Below are 22,039 nucleotides of genomic sequence, written 5' to 3'. Positions count from 1 at the left end.
CGCGTCCGTTGTTGATCACGTCCACCTCGGCCACGGGTTAACGCAAAGTCCCGGTTCACCGCTGGCACAGGCCGCCCTGTTTGCGACGACGGTACTCAGCCATCCGGAGCGCCAGCGAGCCCGGAGTTACATGGATGGGCAGCGCGCCATCTCCGCCGTCTGGGGGTAGGGCGCCGGAACAGGATGGATGACAGGATATGCGGGAGGGAGAGGTCGATCGACGGAGCCGGACTTCAAGCTGCCATCTTGGATCGCGTCTTGGCTCCCCCCCCGGTCCTGGGAATGTTAAGCAGCAAACGTGCTGCACAATTTTGTACTACCTGCAGTTTCCTTGTAGTGACTTTTGGGGCCCCTAGGTAGAGTGAATTACCATTGTCCATGTGAGATGGAATAAGAGCCTGGACCATCAGTCTCCTAGCAGTAAATGGTAGAAGAGGAACAATTTTGCAAAGCATTCCAAGAATGCCATAGCACTTAGGCCCCAGCTTAACTGCTTGATGGTCAAATTTCAGGGATTTGTCTAGCCATATACCAAGGCTTTTGAGATAGATTTAGGGGCTGGGCAAGGCCCAGACAATTAGGCCACTCCAGTCCCAGCTCCAGGTTAAGATTATTACCCAGGAGCACAAGCACAGTTTTGCCTCCATTGAGCTTGAGACAAGAATATTCCATCCATTTTGCCACTTTTCCTAAACATAAATCAAGGGAAGAGAAAGAAGTATCCTGGTTTTGTTTCAAACAAAAAAAACAGTTGCGTGTCATCTGCACACGTAGGTATTGTAATCCCATAAGGTAGGACAATATCTGCGAGTGGCCTCATGTAAATATTGAATAGAGTTGGACTCAACAATGATCCCTGGGGTACTCTGCATTTTAGAGGCAGGCTGTCTGATGTGCTGCCTCCTTTGAAGACCTGGAAAGTAATTTCTTCCGGGAAGGACTGTAACTAGGTAAGCGTGCTTCAATTGACTCCAGCATTCATAAGACTTTTTATGATGATGTTATAATTTACTGTATCAAATGTGGAGCTCAGGTCGAGTAGAATGATGACAGCTGATCTTTCTTGATGGAGAAGTGTTTTAGATTCCCTGTACACTGTAAGAAGGGCAGTTCTGTGTCATGGAGAGGTCAGAATCCAGTCTGAGTAGGGTGAAGTAAATTAAGTTTTCTAAAATTTCCAACAGAGTCAGGTTGATATGTTTTTGATGAATTTTACTTATTTCTGGGAAAGGGTGATACGACGGTAGTTGCCTAATATCAAGGGATCCAGATTGGGCTTTTTTAGTAGAGCTTTAACCATGGCCCCTTTCCACCATGCAGGTTTTGCTTCTATTAGCGTGCCTGGAGAGGGGGGTTCAAGCAAAGATTTTGCCATAAGGAAGCTTTCACGTGGGGAATTAGCAGTGTGGTAAATGTTTTCTTTAGCACTTTTGTTTTCGGCTTGATAGATTTTATTCGAGTCTCTATCTTTCTGTTTTCTTAAATCCCCCTTTTCTCCATCTCCTTTCCGCTCTTTTACAATTCTTTTTCAACTTATGGAGGTTAGGGTTAAACCAAGGTGAGAATTTCTCTTTGGCTCACCTAGTGCAAATTTTCTTTGGAATACCTTGATCTAGTGACAATTCAACCCAATGAGTGAATCTTTCGTTAGCTATAGTTAGGTTTGAGTCTAAGGTAGGCTTACAGTCTCTAAGAATTTGTTTCTATTGTTCCAGTAGCAGTCTGGACCAAATGCGTCTTTACTGCTAAAAGTTTTGAGATGGTAAGATAAAGCCTCATTTTCCCAAATGACTGGGATCAGAAAATGATCTGACTAGAGTACCGGAATAGGGTCCAGAACTCTTAACTTTTTATCATTGGAAGAAATAGGGTCAAGTCGGTGCCCTTTGTCATGGGTGGGAACTGCCATCTTTTGTGTGAGCTGAATGGCTGCTAAATCTTGAAGCAGGGTAGGAATTTGGGGGTTCGTAATCTCATCAAAATGTAAATTAAAATTCCCTAAAAGGGAGAAATTGGAAGTAAAACTGGCCAGATTAGCAGGACTTTCAGGAAGGGATTGAAAACATTTGCCGCAGGTTCCAGGTGGTTTGTATGTTAAAATCCTTGAGAGAGTGCTGGTAGGAGAAAAAGAGATTGCAAAAGTCATACTTTCACAGTCTGGTACCAGGTCAAAAGTCAGGTTTAGTTATGCATCTGAAGGTATCTTTTAGGATGATAGCGATACCTCCTCCCTTCTTGATTTTACAATCTCTACATTGAATATAGAATCCAGGGGGAGGAGTTTGAGCAAGATCAGGGGCCGACTAGGTGTGCAACCAAGTCGCTGTTTAGAATATGGCATCCGCTTTTTCCCATTCCAGAAGGGTATGTTAAGGAAGTGACCTGCAGGTAATTTAAAACATTTTGCAAGAGCATGGAGCTTTAGGGGTAGGTCATAACCCCTGAAGCAAATGAAAGAGAAAGATTAACGCCATGAAGGACTGTATCCTGGCAGCATTTGGATGGCTTGGGCTAAAACAGGTCAGAGATCTTCTAGGACACCTAAGAGGATTTGAGCCACCGAATGCCAAAGAGCATGGGAATAGCGTCCCAGGAGGTAGCTGGCATTCACAGATTTGAGTGGCAAGCTTGTGGAAGAGAATACCCTCGTCCCAAAAGTCTCAACACCTTTTGACTCCCTATCGGAGGGAGTAGTCAGAAAAGTATTCATATTTGTCTGATCTGTGGAAGTGTGCACCACCAAGCTTCCAGGGCAGGGATGCCGAGACAAAAACGCAGGATTGCCAAGGGCAGGGTGGTGTCACCTCGCAATCTGGTGGTTGACCAGGTGGTCAGAGCAAGGTTCGGTTCAAGCCCCGAACCGGTATTTGTAAGTGCCTCATTGAAAGGCAAGTGGGGCTCAGGAGATGTTTGCCCCGCCTGGAGCACTTCTGCCAGTACACTGCCTTTACTTCCAAGGTGGGGAGCTGGAGGTCAAGAACTTTGGCCGTCCTACGCATAATCATTGCGTAAGAAGCATTCTCCCCAGTGGCGGGGGTGAGAGGAGTCCCATATTGTAATCATTTTCAGATTCCATGCCAAATAAGGAATGCAATATATGTGTCCTTCCTTGTGGCGCCTGCAAATCAAGGGATTGCGGTGGTGCCTCGATAGAGGTCATAATAGCGCACAATAAGAGCCTCGTCCTGCGGTGTTGATGGAGTTGGCATCAGCATCGAAGTTCTGGGAACCAGCGTGGAGTGTGGTGCCAGGGGCGGAGTCAGAACAGGGGACAGAGGAAGCCCAACGGTGGTTTTGGAGGATTCGACTGGTGCAGACGGCGAACCTACCGGTGATATCCCAGATGGAAGGCCCCTTTGCTCTGTGTGGTCTGAAGGTGTACCAGAGGGACTCAGGTAAGGATATGGAGAGTTGGACTGTGGCCTTGCAGAAATCTTCAAATCGGCCTTGGTTTCACAGATTGCCTAGAAACTCGAGCTGTGCTGGTACACGTTGCAGGATGGGCTCAGGCGTCGATCATCTTTGGGAGAGAGATCGAGAGACATGGTGATGTCTTTGCGCCTTTTCAGGAGATTGTGAGTGGGCAAATCGCTCTTGGATTTCTCATGTTTTTTCTTCAACATAACCGAAGTCTTGGATCGAGACAACAAACAGCCTCCGGAACGACTCCAATGACATGGACCAGTCTCGTCATGGAGTCTTCCAGTGCTTGGAGATGGACACGAAGCACTGCATGACTTAGAGTTGTTGCATGACCCCATACACCACAAGGAAACCTGATGAAGATCTGCCACAGAATTTTTCTTTTTTTTTACAGGGCATAAACTCTGTCGTTTTGGGAGGTGACGTTTCTCTTGCAGATTGTAAAATATTTTAGACAAAACTGACTCTAAGAGGCAAGAGGTAGTGGTGCCTCTATACGCTCCAGACATCCGTTCCGTAACAGAACAGTGGCAGTGCAGAGCTGCCTCGCGACACCTATTAGCATGCAGAGGTGCTGCTCAAAAGTTTCTGGATCCAGTTTGACGCCTGGATAATACTCAAAGGTGAGGAATCTTCGGTCAGAAGTCTCTATCAAAAACTGAAATGCAATTGAAAAAAACAAATAGTCTAATATTCTATGTTCAAAAACTTCTTCCAATAGAAACAGTACTCACCCTTGTATGAGTGGACCTATTATACACAACACAATAGGCCCCAAAAATTAAACATGGCAGCATTATATGGTGCTTTCTATGGTTGGAACTTTCGGGAGCATGAGGAAGTCTGACACGCAAGTATAAATCAGTTTTCTGATACACGGACGATTTAAACGCGACTGAACCAGCATTATTGTTCCCTGATGAAGGGCGGTTAATTATGCCCGAAATGCATTGGATTTCACGCAAATAATGCCGCATATATAACAGTGAAATAAGGAAATGAATGAATTGAGATAAATACGAAGGAAAATATGAAAAAGACTTGAAAATACACTATGTGAATAAAACCCAAAAAAACTTTCGAAACAAAAATTGTGTTTAGAACCCTCATTTCGCGCTGAGGGGCAACTGAGTGCACACAGGGATGCAACTAATGTCACATTAGGAGCACGTTTTTCAGCATTATATTTTTGCCATGAAACGTTATCTATTTTGGCAATGTGGATAGCTACTGGGCTTGGGTATGGCCTCGGCGGTTGTAGGAAGGTGGATATCTGACTATGGTTACCCCCAACTTTTTGCTTAGTGTTTAGCTGGTTTTCGACCTAGTTGGCCTGGGGCCCTGCTATTCAGGACCCCAGACTAATTGTTCTCTCTGTAAAATGGACTCCATGTACCTTAGGTACATACCTAATTGGATGCTGGGTCACCTTATCAGCCCCTGTACAGTGTACCTTAGGTACCCAGGGCATAGGTGTACCCAGGGCCTACCAGGGGCTGCAGCATGTATTATGCCACCCCTGACTGGCCATCCAAACTGACACAACTATCTGCTAAGACAGCTGGGGCAAGGTGGTGTAATCACCCTTTGCTGTAGATATAGTATACCTATATCTAACCCCAAAATGGACACATATACTCCTATCAGTCACTCCTATGGCAGGCCTTATCAATCCTGGAGGCAGAGTGCTTGGAATTATGTGAGATGGTGCTCTAGCATGAGCTGAGCCTGTCTGCAGCTTGCGGTACCAAGTCCTTATAGCTGTTGATAACGGTATACCATATACTCTTAAGTGCATTATTATCCTCGCGGTTATTGCTAACTTTGGTATAGCATTATCAAAACATGTCGTGTAAGGTGTCATACGCTTTGGAATACTACCCCCTCGCCAGTTCTGGCGACGGGGGTAGCATTCAGATCACTACTCCTGAGGCACAGCCGGGAGCGCTTTTTATAACTTGAAACTCTGTTGATTTTAAAAACTTTGTTGTGTTATACTGTGTCACTGCCACTTCCCTTTCCCACCTGATTAATCCTATGTGGGCTTAAGATCGCTTCTCCTGTCCCCACGCAGCAGAGCTAACGCTGCAGAGGGAACGCCCTGATCATCGCCGCCAGCTGCGAGTGAGCCGGTCCTGTGGCCACGCCCACTCGCTCGAGGCCACGCCCCATTCGTCTTCTTAAGCAGAGCTGATCACCAGCTCTTGTCAGATCACTACTCCTGAGGCACAGCCGGGAGCGCTTTTTATAACTTGAAACTCTGTTGATTTTAAAAACTTTGTTGTGTTATACTGTGTCACTGCCACTTCCCTTTCTCACCTGATTAATCCTATGTGGGCTTAAGATCGCTTCTCCTGTCCCCACGCAGCAGAGCTAACGCTGCAGAGGGAACGCCCTGATCATCGCCGCCAGCTGCGAGTGAGCCGGTCCTGTGGCCACGCCCACTCGCTCGAGGCCACGCCCCATTCGTCTTCTTAAGCAGAGCTGATCACGAGCTCTTGTCAGATCACTACTCCTGAGGCACAGCCGGGAGCGCTTTTTATAACTTGAAACTCTGTTGATTTTAAAAACTTTGTTGTGTTATACTGTGTCACTGCCACTTCCCTTTCTCACCTGATTAATCCTATGTGGGCTTAAGATCGCTTCTCCTGTCCCCACGCAGCAGAGCTAACGCTGCAGAGGGAACGCCCTGATCATCGCCGCCAGCTGCGAGTGAGCCGGTCCTGTGGCCACGCCCACTCGCTCGAGGCCACGCCCCATTCGTCTTCTTAAGCAGAGCTGATCACGAGCTCTTGTCAGATCACTACTCCTGAGGCACAGCCGGGAGCGCTTTTTATAACTTGAAACTCTGTTGATTTTAAAAACTTTGTTGTGTTATACTGTGTCACTGCCACTTCCCTTTCTCACCTGATTAATCCTATGTGGGCTTAAGATCACTTCTCCTGTCCCCACGCAGCAGAGCTAACGCTGCAGAGGGAACAACCTGATCATCGCCGCCAGCTGCGAGTGAGCCGGTCCTGTGGCCACGCCCACTCGCTCGAGGCCACGCCCCATTCGTCTTCTTAAGCAGAGCTGATCACGAGCTCTTGTCAGATCACTACTCCTGAGGCACAGCCGGGAGCGCTTTTTATAACTTGAAACTCTGTTGATTTTAAAAACTTTGTTGTGTTATACTGTGTCACTGCCACTTCCCTTTCTCACCTGATTAATCCTATGTGGGCTTAAGATCGCTTCTCCTGTCCCCACGCAGCAGAGCTAACGCTGCAGAGGGAACGCCCTGATCATCGCCGCCAGCTGCGAGTGAGCCGGTCCTGTGGCCACGCCCACTCGCTCGAGGCCACGCCCCATTCGTCTTCTTAAGCAGAGCTGATCACAAGCTCTTGTCAGATCACTACTCCTGAGGCACAGCCGGGAGCGCTTTTTATAACTTGAAACTCTGTTGATTTTAAAAACTTTGTTGTGTTATACTGTGTCACTGCCACTTCCCTTTCTCACCTGATTAATCCTATGTGGGCTTAAGATCGCTTCTCCTGTCCCCACGCAGCAGAGCTAACGCTGCAGAGGGAACGCCCTGATCATCGCCGCCAGCTGCGAGTGAGCCGGTCCTGTGGCCACGCCCACTCGCTCGAGGCCACGCCCCATTCGTCTTCTTAAGCAGAGCTGATCACGAGCTCTTGTCAGATCACTACTCCTGAGGCACAGCCGGGAGCGCTTTTTATAACTTGAAACTCTGTTGATTTTAAAAACTTTGTTGTGTTATACTGTGTCACTGCCACTTCCCTTTCTCACCTGATTAATCCTATGTGGGCTTAAGATCGCTTCTCCTGTCCCCACGCAGCAGAGCTAACGCTGCAGAGGGAACGCCCTGATCATCGCTGCCAGCTGCGAGTGAGCCGGTCCTGTGGCCACGCCTCATTCGCCTTTTTAAACATGTGCATCCCACGTACGCGCAGCGGACGGGCGCAGCGGGCGCGCCGTCAGCGCGCCGAAGGCGCGCCCAAGGCAAGCCCGTCTGGGCCCGTCCGGGCCCGGACGGACCCAGGCCCAGGGACTCTGCCGGATTTACCCCCCCAATCGGCTGCAGTACACAGCAGATATGATCTTGGCCCTTCGACCGGAAAAAAAACAAGGATGCGGTTACATCCACGACGAAGGTAAACCCTTCACCGAATGCACGCGCTGCAACCCAGTTACGCAAGCCCCATCCAAACCAGGACTTCAACTGGCTCTCCTCAACTGTCGCTCCCTCCCTAAACAGGCATATGAAATCAATCTGATGATACAAGACCAAGGCATAGATGCACTATTTCTCACGGAAACCTGGCTTACTGACAGTTCTGATTCAGATATTGTCATCGCCCTCCCCCCAGGTTACCTCATTCAAACTCTGCATAGACCCAGAGGGAGAGGAGGCGGTCTGGCCATTATCTACAGAGAACATCTTATCTGTAGAACAAACGACGCCAATATTGAAGACTCTGAAAGCTGCTATTTTTCCCTCCAAACCTCCCCGACGCACTCCCTTTCGGGAATACTAATTTACCGCCCTCCGGGTAATCCCGGGAAATTCCTGAATGCTGTCACCGAAACGGTATCACAACTAGCCTCCTCCGCTTCGAACTTTCTCCTTGTAGGTGATCTTAACCTTCATTTCACAGACCCCTCTGATCGGACCGCTTCCGACCTTCTCCTGGACCTAATGTCATTCAACATCCGGTTGGTTAACAACGAACCCACCCACGACAAGGGACATCTTCTAGACCCTGTTCTCACCAATATCGCCAATATCACCACCTGCCATCCTTTGCCCCTGCCATGGACTGACCATTTTCTTATCCCCATCTTTTGGGATTCTCCCACCGTCCCCCTCCAACCCATGAAAATCAAGGTCATGGATAGACGTTGGCACAAACTCGTACCATCCGAATGGGCCACCACTCTCTCAAATTTTATTCCAACGCTCTCTACTGACCCTGTCACGGCCGATAAACAATTCAGCTCCTGGATCACAGCCTCTTTGAACACACTCCTCCCCAAAACAGCTACCCTCAAACAGACCAAACGAATGCCTTCTGCTCCGTGGTACACCCCAGAGCTGAAATCGCTACGTCAAGAGTGTAAGAGAACTGAGCGATCCTGGAGAAAGGAGAAATCCGAAACAAACAAGAATGCCTATCGCTCCTCCCTACTAACCTACAAAATCTCCATTGGCAAAGCAAAAAGTCTATTCTTTCAGGAAAGAATTGAAAAGTCCGCCTGCTCTAGTAAAGAATCTTTTACCATCTTGAAGGAACTTCTTAAGGTCCCAGACCCCGGCCCTAGAAACCCCCCAGACCCCAAAGCAGACCAGGAAAAATGCCAGCAGCTAGCTAGCTTTTTCCAAGAAAAGATTCAAAAAATCCTCGATTCAATCCCCCCTACAAAACCGACCGAGGAAAACGACCCCCCCGACACTTCCATCTCCCCACGCCTATCCTCCTGGGGACAATTAACCATCGAAGAAGTCGGAAATACGCTAAAAACCATCAAAAGCGGCTCGCCTAGGGACCCCGCCCCGCTACGAACCCTCAAGGAAGTGGCTCCCATAATAATCCCTCCCCTCACTCAGCTGATCAACGCCTCTCTCCAACAGGGAGTCGTCCCCCCTAGCTGGAAAGTGGCTGTTGTTAAAGCGCTTCTTAAGAAACCCTCCTTGGACCCGATGGAATTGGCCAACTACAGACCAATCTCCCTTCTCCCCGGGACCAGCAAGATTGCTGAGAAACTGGTAAATAAGATACTTTCCCAGTTTCTGGAATCCAATAACCGGTTAAAAAACTCACAGACAGGTTTCCGCCCAGGGCAGGGCACTGACATCGCCCTCCTGGCAGCGGTGGAAGAGGCCAGAACACTCTTAGACGAAGGAGGATCAGTGGCAGTGATCCTCCTCGACCTGAGCGCGGCCTTCGACACCGTCAACCACCAACTCCTGATTAAAAGGCTTAAAAGGGTCTGTGTTGAAGGCTCCGCTCTTTCCTGGCTTTCTTCCTTTCTGGCCCAACGTTCCTTCCAGATCTGGGAGAATAATACCTGCTCCTCCGTAACACCCCTCCAATGTGGGGTGCCTCAGGGCTCCTCCCTGAGCCCCACATTGTTTAACATCTACATGTCCCCATTGGAGGAGGTTGTCACCCCATTCGGAGTGAGCATCGTCAGTTATGCGGATGATACACAACTTGTTGTCTCCATATCCCACCCTAGCCAACAACCTGCGGACTTATTCAACTGCCTGTCGCGAATACAAGGATGGATGAACAGTTCAGCCTTAAAACTGAATGGTTCAAAGACGGACATCCTCCTCCTTGGTCAGAAAGGGCTCACCTTCCCCCAGAATATCTGGCCACCCTGTCTAGGCCCACCCCCAGACCCAAAACAGGAAGTTAAAAGCCTGGGTGTATGGATTGAAACTGACCTATCATTCACCACGCAGGCAAAAAAAGTAGCTGGGACTTGCTTCGGGCTTTTGAAATCTATGAGAAAGATCTTGCCCTTACTTCCTCCCACCTCACAAAAGCTACTAGTCCAAGGCCTAATACTTTCCAGGCTGGATTATAGCAACTCAATCTACTTGGGCGCACCCGAGGCAACTCTGAATAAATTACAGAGAATCCAAAATGTCGCTGCCCGGATCCTCACTAACACTCCTGCCAGAGCCTCAGCCAAACCAGCATTGAAGCTCCTTCACTGGCTCCCAGTGAGGAAACGAGTGATATTTAAAGCCCTCTGCCTGGCGCACAAACTACTGCAGAACCAAGGCCCCCCCATTCTAAGAAAATTTATCAAACCGTACAAATCCTCAAGATCGCTCCGATCGGACAAGGAGGCTTTTATCATCCTCCCCAGATTCAAGAAAGCTCGCTCGGGTGGAAGACGCTTCTCGGTCCACACCGCACGCCTCTGGAATGCTCTCCCCCGAGACCTGAGAACAGAACATAACTATTTACGTTTTAGGAAACGCCTGAAAACTCACCTGTTCCCTTAACTTAATTCTCCCCATCTATTCCTGCTTTCCTCCCTCCACCCCCTTTCCGTTTGCCCCCGGTCCCGCAGATGTAGGGATCCTAGCGCTGGGATACCTCCGGGTGACTACGCGCTCTACAACATTTTTAATAATAATAATAATAATAATAATAATTCCACCCTTCTAGAGGGATAAGACATGTATGTAACTGTGAACCCCGGTTAAAGTTAAACTGAGCCTCAGCATCACAAAATGGATGCTGCCACCACAGACACAAGTCTGACCTCCTGCTGCTGGGAGTCCTTCCAGCGAGGGAGGCCTGGACAAAGGGTTTCCTGCCTTGGGAGGTGCTAGCACCACCCCAGACAGGATTTTGTGTATTGAGGTAGGGAGGGCTGAAAGGAATGAGACATGCCTGGGGCACACAAGGTGTCCCTGTGCATACCCCGGTTCAAACCAGTTGCTGGGGCACTCCAGCCCCAGCTCTGGCGCGAAACCGGACAAAGGATAGGGGGTGTAACCACCCCCCTTCCTGTCCCACCCAGGGGAGGGACCTAGTCACTAGTACAGCCCCCTTTAGCAGGATAAAGGTAGGAGCTGGTCCCATTCCAAATTAGATTTATCCTGAACTACTCTACAAGAAGAAACTCGTGACTTCGACGTTCTGCTCCACAGAAGACTGAAGAATCTCCCTTGTGGGCAAGGAGTGTCCACCCTGCAACTGCAGGCACCATCAAGCGTCCTAGCGGTTCACTTTGTCGTCCTTCCTACCGGAACCAGACCTCAGAGCCCGACGAGACCCGGATTCCCAGACCTCGCCGACCTCTACCCACATCTGCAGCACAGCTGAAACCCGTGGGTGCGACGAGACACGTGGGTCCGGCCATCTTGAAGAAACCACACTTCGCTTCCAGCACGACTTCAGAGGCATCCTCGAGTAAGTGCTTTGGTGATTGAGAAGCCCCAGCCCCGAGCAGCTCCTGCACCGAAGACCAGCCCTCCAGCATCCACGAGATCTGCGTGGGGCCCTTTTGCTTGTCTGGTCACTTGCGGGCTGGCTAGTGGCCTCCTAGACGACGATCCACGAAATCTACACAGCTGGTCTGGTTGCTCCAGACTGGCCCTTGCTACCTTCCAAAAGAGGAGCACCCGGACCCTCCTGGTCCGCACCAGACGCCGTTTTCACTCACCGCGTGGGTTGCCTTTGCTAAGGCCTGTTGATTCCAAATCCGGATCCGACACCGCTGACAGTGAGAGCCTGCGTGGGACAGCTCGTGCCTCCATCCTGGTCGTCAAAGACACCTCCTGGTCCATGTGGCTGCAGAGACAAGCGTCCACTCTTCACCTGATCGCGACAACAGCATCTGGTTCCTTCCTGGTTCCAAACCGGTCACTGGCTAGTGACTTTGAACACTGTCCCCTCTGCTTTCAGGTCCTCTTCTTCCTCGATCCACCCTTGGATCGCACCGGACATCTTCCTCCTGGTCGCCTGCAGCATCTTTTCTTCAAGGCTCCATTGACTTCAACGCGGAAACCCGACACACTTTCACACCTATGCACCCGCAGCCCGTGGGTGAGGTAACAAGAGCATTTTGGTGCTCATAGGTAGATTGACTCTCCTAGTGTCCAGGTATCCAGTCGTTTTAGTCCTAACTAGTCAGAACTGTCTATTACTTACCTTTTCGTAATTTGTTCTGCCCATTGACTTTGTTCCGCATCTCGCGTGTGAGTTCACACTCTGCACATGCGTCCCGTGGGCCTCCTGCTACTTACCTAAGGTTAGGGTAGTGTAGTCCCAGCGATCCTACAGTAATGCCAAATTTTTTATTTTATTCTTGTAGCCTTCAGGACTTAAACCATGTTGATATTTCCAAAAGCAGATGGCCCACTTAAAACTGCACGTCTCCCTAATTACAATACCAGAGCATGTGAAATGTGTGTCTCATGCTTGCTAAAGCGATCTAGGAGAAGGGGGTGGGAGCAAAGGTTTTATAGGAGGGTGCCCATCGCTTATCCAAATTCACATCTTCTACCGACTCCTGCTCGTCTTTAACCAGTAGAGCCTAGCAGCTGGTTGTGTCCAGAGATTAGTTCATGAAGAAACACAAGAAGTACTGCAAAATTAGCTCTTCAGCTTCATGGTGTCTCTCCTGATTGATGTGTTGGCCTTCTGTCAGGCAAGTTTGTTTCCCTGACTCCAGCCTCGATGTTATCCACTGATCCAGACTTTGCGGATTCTGAGCTCAGAAGCCCCCTGCTCTGTTTTTAGTGTCCATCTCCAGGTACTTACGCCAGAGATTGTGGCTTTCACTCTGGCTTGTTGGCCCTCGTCTGCTCTAACTCAGATCTCTGTCAGCAGCTCTGTGTCTGTTCTGCTGGCATTCAGGCCGTGAGCCAGATGTTTCGTTGATGGGGTGATGGTCTTCCATCTTCTGAGCCTGCTTGCATTTACATCCTACTGCTTATACTACCACCCAATTTATTTATTGTAAATGCGTTCTGGCTCTAAATACAATAACCCACACTCATTGATTTCTGAATAATAAGTGTTGAAACATTCAGGTAACTAAGTTGCTCCTGCTTACATTTCACATGCTTTACTTAATCTTGCATTCCCTATGAGTGTTTGCTTTAACCAGGATGTTGTTAATGGGTTTTTTCAGGCCGTATATTACTCTTGTCTCCCCTCCCTCATACCCTATGTCAAATTTATTGATTCCCCAGCATTGCAAGGCCATACAAATGACAATAGCACTATGCAAATATGATCACTCAACTGCAAATAAAAAAACAAAATTAAAAAACATGGTCTTTTTCTACGCCAAGAGCTCGGTTAGATTTTAGTCTATGGATGGCTGGTGCACCCATCTGCTGAAATTATGCCATCAGCTGCCATCTATAAGGGACTAAACTCTTTGCCAAGCAATATCAGCACACTTCTAATTCACCACATTAAAACAAAAGAAAAATAAACCCCATTTATTTCTAAAGAGCACTTGTAGCGCTTAGAAAGGAATATGCTACTTACCAGTATGCATCTGTTCTTGGCATGTAGGGCTGCTGACATTTATATCTGTGCATAGATCGCCGCCTAGTGTTGGGTCTGGATGATTGCACTTTGTTGTCTTGGAACCTGGACTACAGTGCGCATGGGCATCTTCTCCATCCTCAGATTGTTTTTCGCCATTGTGGCAGAGATGGAGATAGGAAAGTAAGAGATTGCCATGATAAAGATAATGCTGCAGCTGCGACAGGCACCGGGGAGGAGGGCGGGCGATATGAATGTCAGCAGCCCTACATGCCAAGAACAGATGCATACTGGTAAGTAGCATATTCCGTTCGAGGCATGTGGGCTGCTGAATTCCTATCTGTGCATAGACTGTACAGCAGTATCTCCTCTAGAGGTGGCTACCTGTGCTAGCTGCAGCAGTTTGAAAAAGAGTTTTGAGGACAGCCTGGCCTACAGCAGCTTGCTGTTTTGCTTGCACGTCTACACAGTAGTGTTTTGTGAAAGGGTGTATGGTGGTCCATGTGGCTGCCTTATAGATGTCTTCAAGAGGAATATTTCCTAGGAAAGCCATGGATGCCCCCATTTTGCTTGTACAGTTTGCTCTTGGGGGGACGGTTAAAGTGCGTTTTGCCTTTTGATAGCATATTTGAATGCATTTAACTATCCATCTGGCTATTCCTGACTTTGAAATAGGATTTCCTTTGTGTTGTGGTGAAAAAGCAACGAATAGTTGTTTTGTTTTCCTAAATGATTTAGTTCTGTCTAAGTAATAAAGTAGAGCTCTCTTTACATCCAATGTGTGTAGGGCTCTCTCAGCTACTGACTGTGGATTTTGAAAGAATACTGGCAGTTCTATAGATTGATTGATATGGAAATTTGATACAACCTTAGGCATGAACTTTGGGTTGGTTCTGAGAACTACCCTGTTGGCATGTACCTGCATGAAAGGTTCTTGAATTGTTAGTGCTTGTAATTCGCTCACTCTTCTGAGTGAGGTAATGGCAACTAAGAATGCAACCTTCCACGTCAAGAATTGTAGTTCGCATGAGTGTAGAGGTTCGAAAGGAGGGCCCATAAGTCTGGTAAGTACTATATTTAGATTCCAGACTGGGGAGGGGGGTGTCTTGGAGGGATCACCCTTTTCAAACCCTCCATGAAGGCTTTGATTGCTGGTACTCTAAACAGTGAAAGGTGTTGCCTGTTTTGAAGGTATGCTGTTATAGCAGCGAGGTGTAGTCGTATGGACGAGTATGCTAAGTTACATCTTTGTAGATGCAGCAGGTAACATATAATGTTTTGTATGGAAGTGTCTAATGGGTTGATTAGGTTATTGTTGCAGTAAATAACAAATCTTTTCCATTTAGCTGCATAGCATGCTCGTGTGGTTGGTAGTCTTACCTCCCTAATGATGTTCATACAATCTGGGGGCAAGTTAAGGTATCCAAATTCTAAGACCTCAGGAGCCAGATCGCTAGGTTCATCTGAATGGGATCTGGGTGTCTGAGTTCTCCATGGTTCTGAGTTAGAAGATGGGGTGCAAGGCACAGTCTTTGATGAGGAACTACTGAAAGTTCTAGGAACGTTGTGTACCACGGTTGTCTCGCCCATGTGGGAGCAACTAGGATTAGCGTGAGTGAGTGTTGTCGCAGTTTGCGTGCTACCAGCGGGATCAGTGGTGCTGGGGGAAAAGCGTACGCAAATCTGCCTGACCAGTTCATCCATATCGCATTGCCCTGTGACAACGGATGTGGGAATCTGGTGGCAAAGTACTGGCATTTGGAGTTTTCTTTTGTGGCAAACAGGTCTATTTCTGGGTGACCCCACTCTTCGAAGAATGACTGGAGAACTTGGGGGTGAATCTCCCATTCGTGTAGTTGTTGGCTGTGCCTGCTGTGCAGGTCGGCAATTTGATTGTCCTTCCCTGGAAGGTGTTCTGCTAGGAGAAAAATATTCTTTGGAATCGCCCACTTCCATATGCTTTGTGCCAGATGGGACAGCTGTGGAGAGTGCGGTCCTCCCTGTTTCTGGATATAGTACATTGCTGTGTGTTGTCCGTCCGGATCAACACAGTCTTGCTGTACAAGTATTTCTGAAATGCTTTCAGGGCTAAGAATATCGCTAGCAATTCCAGTTGGTTGATATGCAGCTTTTTCTGTTTGGTTGTCCAGAGCCCTTGCACTGTGTATTGAAGGAGATGGGCTCCCCAGCCTGTCAGTGATGCGTCCGCTGTTAGTACTAGTTGTGGAACCGGCTCTTGGAACAGTCGCCCCTTGGAAAGGTTTTGTGGGTTCCACCACTGCAGAGAGTTGTGAGCGCGACTTTCTACCAACACTAGGTCTTTTAGTTGTCCTCGAGCCTGGTTCCATTGCCGTGCTAGGCATTCTTGTAATGGGCGCATTTGAAGTCTGGCATGGGGGACAATGAATATGCAGGAGGCCATCATGCCTATGAGCTGCATAAAGACTCAAGCTGGCAGAGAGTTTTGTGGCAGGAATTTGCGAATGAGTATCTGCATGCTGGCTATCCTTGCTGAGTTTGGATATGCCTTTGCCACTGAGGTGTTTATAGTGGCTCCCAGGTATTGCTGTGGGTGGGATGGTTGCAGATGCGATTTTGGGTAGTTGATTGAAAACCCTAGGCTGTGTAGCAACTGAAGTGATTGAGATGTGTGTGCTGCACACTGTTGGTACGATTTTGCTTGTATTAGCCAATTGTCCAGATAAGAGTACACAAGGATGTGTTGCCTTCTGAGATGTGCTGCCACTGTCGCTAAGCATTTTGTAAACACTCTTGGAGCCGTGGTAACCCCGAAGGGCAAAACCTTGAATTGGTAGTGTTGACCTTCTATTGTGAACCTGAGATATTTTCTGTGGGCTGGATGGATGGCTATGTGAAAATACGCATCTTTGAGGTCCAGTGTTGCTAGGAAATCTCCTTGTTGGAGCAACAGGAGCACTTGCTGTAGTGTGATCATATTGAAGTGCTCCGATAGTATATATTGATTTAGGGGTCTGAGGTCCAATATTTGTCTGAGGGAACCGTCCTTCTTGGGAATAAGGAAGTATAGGGAGTATACTCTTGTCCCTTGCTGGTGGAAAGGGACTTGCTCTACGGCCCCCTTTTCCAGCATGCATTTCACCTCTTGTTGGAGCAGGGTGATGTGTTCCGTGGACATGGGACGATGTCTGGGTGGTATGTTTGGTGGTGTAGAAGTCAGTTCTAGGCAATAACCAAACTGGATAATTTATCTTGCGCACCTCATTCTTAAAACCGGAAATACGCGGCCATGCATGTCTGCGTAGTAAGACGCTAGTGTTAATTGACCTAGCTGCGGTGTCTGTTGCGTCAAGCGCGCATTTGATGGAGACGTTTGTTATAAATTTTCCCTCCTGTATGAGGTCATCAGCTTGTGCTTTAAAGGGTTCAGGTAGGTGTTGCATTAGGCTTTCGAGTTGATCATAATGTGCCCTGTCATAACGAGCCAGTAGGGCTTGTGTATTAGCAATCCTCCATGAGTTGGAGGCTTGTGCTGCTACCCTTTTGCCTGATGCCTCCAATATCTTTGACTCTTTATCAGGGGGAGGTGCTTCCCCTGTTGTTTGGGAGTTGGCCCTTTTACGTGCATTGGCCACTACCAGTGAGTCTAGTGGTAACTGGCCTCTGATGTAAGTAGGGTCTGTAGGAGCGGCCCTATACTTCTTTTCTATTCTGGGGTTGATTACCCGTGCCCTGGCTGTATCCTTAAATATGTCAGGTGCATGTTTTAGAACTCCTTTTAACATGGGAAGTGTTCTAACACTTTTTTCTGAAGTGGGGAAGGTGTCATATAAGAAGTCTTCCTCAACAGGGTCATTATGCATGTCTACATTTTGGAATTGTGCAGCCCTGTCTATGAGTTGATTGAATACTATGGTGTCATCTGTAGGTGACGGTTTAGTAGGATAAGAGGGTACATCAGGAATGGGGTGGGTGTTATAAGGGTCTGTTGGCTCCTCCCATGGTTCCTCTTGTGGTTGAGGATCTTGTGGGAAATCATATTGAGGCTGTGGCTCATCCCCCATGTTACCCTCATTGTCCCCGTGGTGAGAAGGAGAGTAAGGAATGTAAGGATTAAAGGGTGTAGTAGGCATGATAGGCTGAAAAGGGCTGAAGGGTCTACAGGGAGAAGTCCCAAAGTCCTTTTTCTTTAGTGGAATAGGGGAATGAGAGCCAGAGTCCAAAGGCCTCTTTTTTCTGTGCAGGATGGTAACTTTACCAGTCTCTGGATTAATGTATATCTTTGCTTGGTCGTCTGATGGATCTGGGTGGAAGAGTTCTTCCTCTACAGTCCTAGGTTGAGTGTTAGACTTCTTTGGGTCGGTAACACTTTGTTTTTCGACGACTTTTGGCGTTTTATTGGTCCTTTTCGGCTCGGGCCCTTTTTCGGGGTCGACGAGTGATTTGGGGTCGACCGGAACTTTCGGCTCCACACGTTTTTGTGCTCCGTAGGCTTTTTCGGATGAGTGTTCCTTTCCGAGTCGACGTTCTTTTTCGGATCGACAGGTGTTTTTAGAGCACTTATCTTTGGGTCAACAGGTTTTTCCGGCCGTGCTACGGGCTTCGGTACGGCACCCTGTTTGTCGGCGCCCTTTGCAGGGTCAACGCATTTTGGACCAGTAGGCTTGTTCGGGTCGGCGACCTTCTTTGGTTCGGCGCCCTTCGGTTGTGTGCCCTTGTTCGGTTCGACTACCTTTTCGGTGTCGACAGTTTTTTGCTGAGCGGCCTTCTTGTGTTCGACAGTCTTTTTTGGCTCGACGCTTTTTGGCTGTACGGCCTTCTTTGGTTCGACGCCCTTCGGGTCGACAACCTTTTTTGGCTCTGGAACCTTCTTCGGGACGATGTTACTGGGCCCTGGGGTCTCTGAAGGTTTCGGTTTCGATTTTGGAGCCGAGCCGGATGGCGGGCCTGGCGAAACTTTTTTATGATCTTGGCTAAGGCCTTTTGGCGATGCCTCGACCGGAGCCTTCGGTAATGAGCTAATTGGTGTCGGGGGCAGTGTACTCACGATTTGCTCCGGTGGGATCTCGTCATCGGAGTCCGAGTAGTCCTCGATGGTGATGATCTCTAGGGCCGAGTCTGGAGCTTCCTGTAGGTCCTGGTCATCATCGAAGATGTTGTCCGGTTCCAGTGCCTGTCGCTGCATTTCTTGCCTGGCGGCCCGTCGGGACCGTATGGTTTTCTTTGACCGAAACTGGGCGCAGGCCGGGCAGGTTTCTTCCCTATGGTCTGGGGAAAGGAACTTGTTGCATACTGAGTGTTTGTCAGTATGTGGGAACTTGGAGTGGCATTGTGGGCACCTTTTAAAAGGGCTTCTTTCCATCGACGGTCGGCTCACGTGGCGTCGAAAAGGCCCAACAGCCACCGTCGACGACCGAGAGGAGATGGAAAGCTGGATCGAGTAAAGAGGTACCGAACGAGAACAATACCGTCGAATGCGAAGGCCTTTTGGCCTTTAGAAAAGTTTTGTTTTGGATTCCGAAGTTGGAGTTTTGGAGTTAGCATCCGAACCCAATGGCGGAAAAAAACAATCTGAGGATGGAGAAGATGCCCATGCGCACTGTAGTCCAGGGGAGGAGTCACCTATCTCATGATAGTTCGAAGACTCTTCCAAGACAACAAAGTGCAATCATCCAGACCCAACAGTAGGCGGCGATCTATGCACAGATATGAATTCAGCAGCCCACATGCCTCGAACATAAAGGAACATAACAGAAATAAACCCAGAAGTATTACCCACCTACTTTCTAACAGTCCTCAAAAATATTACAGTCATAATGCTGTGAATTCAAGGCAAACGACAAAACTAAATTAAAACGAGGGAGACATAACCATCCTTTAGAAATATCTATCTATGAGAAATACATTGAGTGAGTCATTTACATATTAATTTATCTTACAAATTTGTGAAAATTGAATGAAAGGATACTTTTCCACACACTCTAGGACTTATAGATTATGGTTGCATTCTACTTTAATACCACTAATGCATAGCCCTGAGGTGGTAATTTGAATAAAAAAGGTGAACATATACGTTCTCCCCAATACATCATGCACCCTTCCCTACCTTTGCAACTCCGTAGATTGCCAGAGTGAAACAACGGGAACCATTAGTTCCTCCAACAATGCTTTCTGCTGATCATAATGTTTGAGCTGCTTGATCATAATGAACATGGCCTCCATCAGTGTGCTCCCCTCCATCTGCGTCAGCTGCAGCTCATCACTCAACAGTCGCTTAACATAGTCCAACAGTATCCCAAAATGAGGCTGCAAATGTAACAAAAGCATGTTTGAGGAAAGAAGCACCTGGCTCCTACTACACATTCTCTAATATCACTAACACCACTGTGCTTAGCTGCTTCACGTTTACCCACGCAACATATTAGATTAATGAGCATCATTCAAATGTGGAACTTTTTTTACAGTGTCTCCCATCAAACTACAATGTGTTTTCCAATATACAAGGCTAGTTATAGTAGTACCTTTAAGTATGCAAATGGGGATATGCTATCTTTGTATAAATCTGGAGAGCAAGTGCCAAGGCACTTTAGAAGCTTAGATGTCTGAGCTGCTGAAAACCTGCATTTGGGTGGCAATGCTTCAGCCAAAGTTCTGTCACACGCCATTCCGCAAAGCATCATCTCTGCACCCTCCCTCTCTGACCAGTGGTAAAACATACAATAAGAACATGATAAATGCAAGCAAAGAGAGAAGAGGACAATTACTTCAAAAAGCTTCAAGGCTAACAATGTGGTAGCGTTTAACATTAACATTAAAATGTAGTTACTATTCAACATTACCCTTTCAATGCAACAAATGGCATGCAGCAAAAAAAGAGGTGATGGGTAAAAAAAGAGACCAGGAAAAACAATGATGTGAACTAAACATTCAGCATGACTTGATCAAACAGACTATCAAACCTGGAATGAACATCTTACACATAGTGTTTATAGACCTGGTTGATGCTTTGCAGACTACATGCTTTATTAAACAATCTGCATGACTAAATATCAAAGCAAAGGGATTCTGCAAGGGAAGACAGAACAATCGGTATCCTGCCACAGGGAGTTAAGACCACCTCCCAGACAGGATTTAGAGTATTGGGGCCGTGTGGGAGAGCTTGCCAGCGCCACTCAGTTTGCTTGAGGGGCACATTTGGTGCCCTCCTTGCATAGTCCAATTCAAACCAGCTCAGGGTGCCATTGGCTCCCGCTCTGGCGCGAAACTGGACAAAGGACATGGGAGTATCCTCCCCACTGTTCGCCCCTTCCCCTGGGAGGGAACCCTGAATCGTCCCAACTCTTTCTTTGGGGTACTTAAGGGTTTACCTGTAGGCGGGTCCCTAGATGCGTAGCTGGACCAGATTCATATGAAGACACCACTTCTTCGACTGTCTGGGCACTCTGGATTTTGCTGGACCTTGCTCTGGGCCGACTGCAACTGGGAAGACTCCTGCTCCTTTTGGTCTTGTTGTCCTGCAAGTCTGCTGCATCGTCTAGGCCCATGCTCCATACAGGACCCTTCCAAGACCTATGCACATCCAAGACCAAGCAACAATTGCTGCTTCTTGAATCTCCATTTAAGTGAAGGAGTCACTTCCCTGCATCTGCAGGCATCGCAACAAAGCTGACCGGCCTGCTGATCCCGGGCTTCCACGGACTCCGAAATGGCAGCAACACAGGTGTTGATTCTACACATCCCTCCCGGCCTACCCTGCCATCTCACCAAGTTTGAGGCCAGTACACCTCGTCGGAGCTGCAGTAACCGAACCCCTGTGCACCAAGTCGACTTGATGTTGCAAAGGTTTGTTGGCTTTCTTCCTCCAAGAACTTTGGGCTCCAAGTAGCCCCAACCTCAAGTATCTCCTGTGACCAAGATCTTCGTCCTCACTGAATCACTTGCAGTGTGGGCCTGTATCTTTGTTGAGCTGCTTGAGGTCCTCTTGCGACGACAGTGCCTCCGGCCTGTGGGTCCATTTGAGGTTCTTCTTTGATTTCAGAGGGCTCCTCTGATTGCTAAGGGCCTGCTCTGACGCCCCTGCTAATGGCGAGTCACCTGAACCTTGCTGGTCCCAACACAATAGCTTTTTTGCTTTCCACGTTGGTTGCAGTTGCCAAGGCTTGTTGGCACTCGCGGCGGGCACCAACCCCTCAACTCTCGACTTCCAACGTGGGACAGCTTGTGAACGGCCCCTAGTCTTCCACAGAGTCGTACGGTCCGCACAGCTGCAGCTCCAAGGTCACCGTCAGCTCTCCTGCGACGGCCCACATCGGTGGGCATTCGTCTTACGTGCCTCCTGGTCACTCCTGAGTGGCATTGACTCTGTCCTCTCAGCTTACAGGTACTTCTCATCTTGAATCCACCTTTGGGTTCCACCGGACACTTTTACCTTATCCATCAGTGGCCTCTTCCTGCAGCCCTCCTTTGAGTTTGATGGCGGTTTTCGACGCCACGTGACACTTATGCACCCTGCTTCCCCTGTGTAGGCATCCTGGTTCCTAGGTTATCCACGTGTGGGGTGGCTCTCCAACCTTATATCATCCACGGGGTATCTTCAGGGTGCACTGGGA

At 48.3% G+C, this 22,039-nt stretch overlaps 1 protein-coding gene across 5 annotated transcripts in view; it reads right to left on the bottom strand.

The window, feature by feature from the left end:
• LOC144762305 (exportin-5-like) overlaps nt 1-22,039 on the bottom strand; it is a 2,106,094-nt gene that overhangs the window by 1,141,123 nt on the left and 942,932 nt on the right. For all 5 annotated transcript variants that reach the window (XM_078647454.1, XM_078647456.1, XM_078647455.1 and 2 more), the window contains exon 18: nt 19,537-19,736. In XM_078647454.1, the coding sequence (XP_078503580.1) occupies nt 19,537-19,736 (200 nt within the window). The remainder of the gene's footprint in view (nt 1-19,536; nt 19,737-22,039) is intronic.

This window comes from Lissotriton helveticus, chromosome 6 (assembly GCF_964261635.1).
Source record: "Lissotriton helveticus chromosome 6, aLisHel1.1, whole genome shotgun sequence".
In the NCBI taxonomy this organism is placed as follows: Eukaryota; Metazoa; Chordata; class Amphibia; order Caudata; family Salamandridae; genus Lissotriton; species Lissotriton helveticus.
This window is presented reverse-complemented; position numbering and strand designations above follow the sequence as displayed.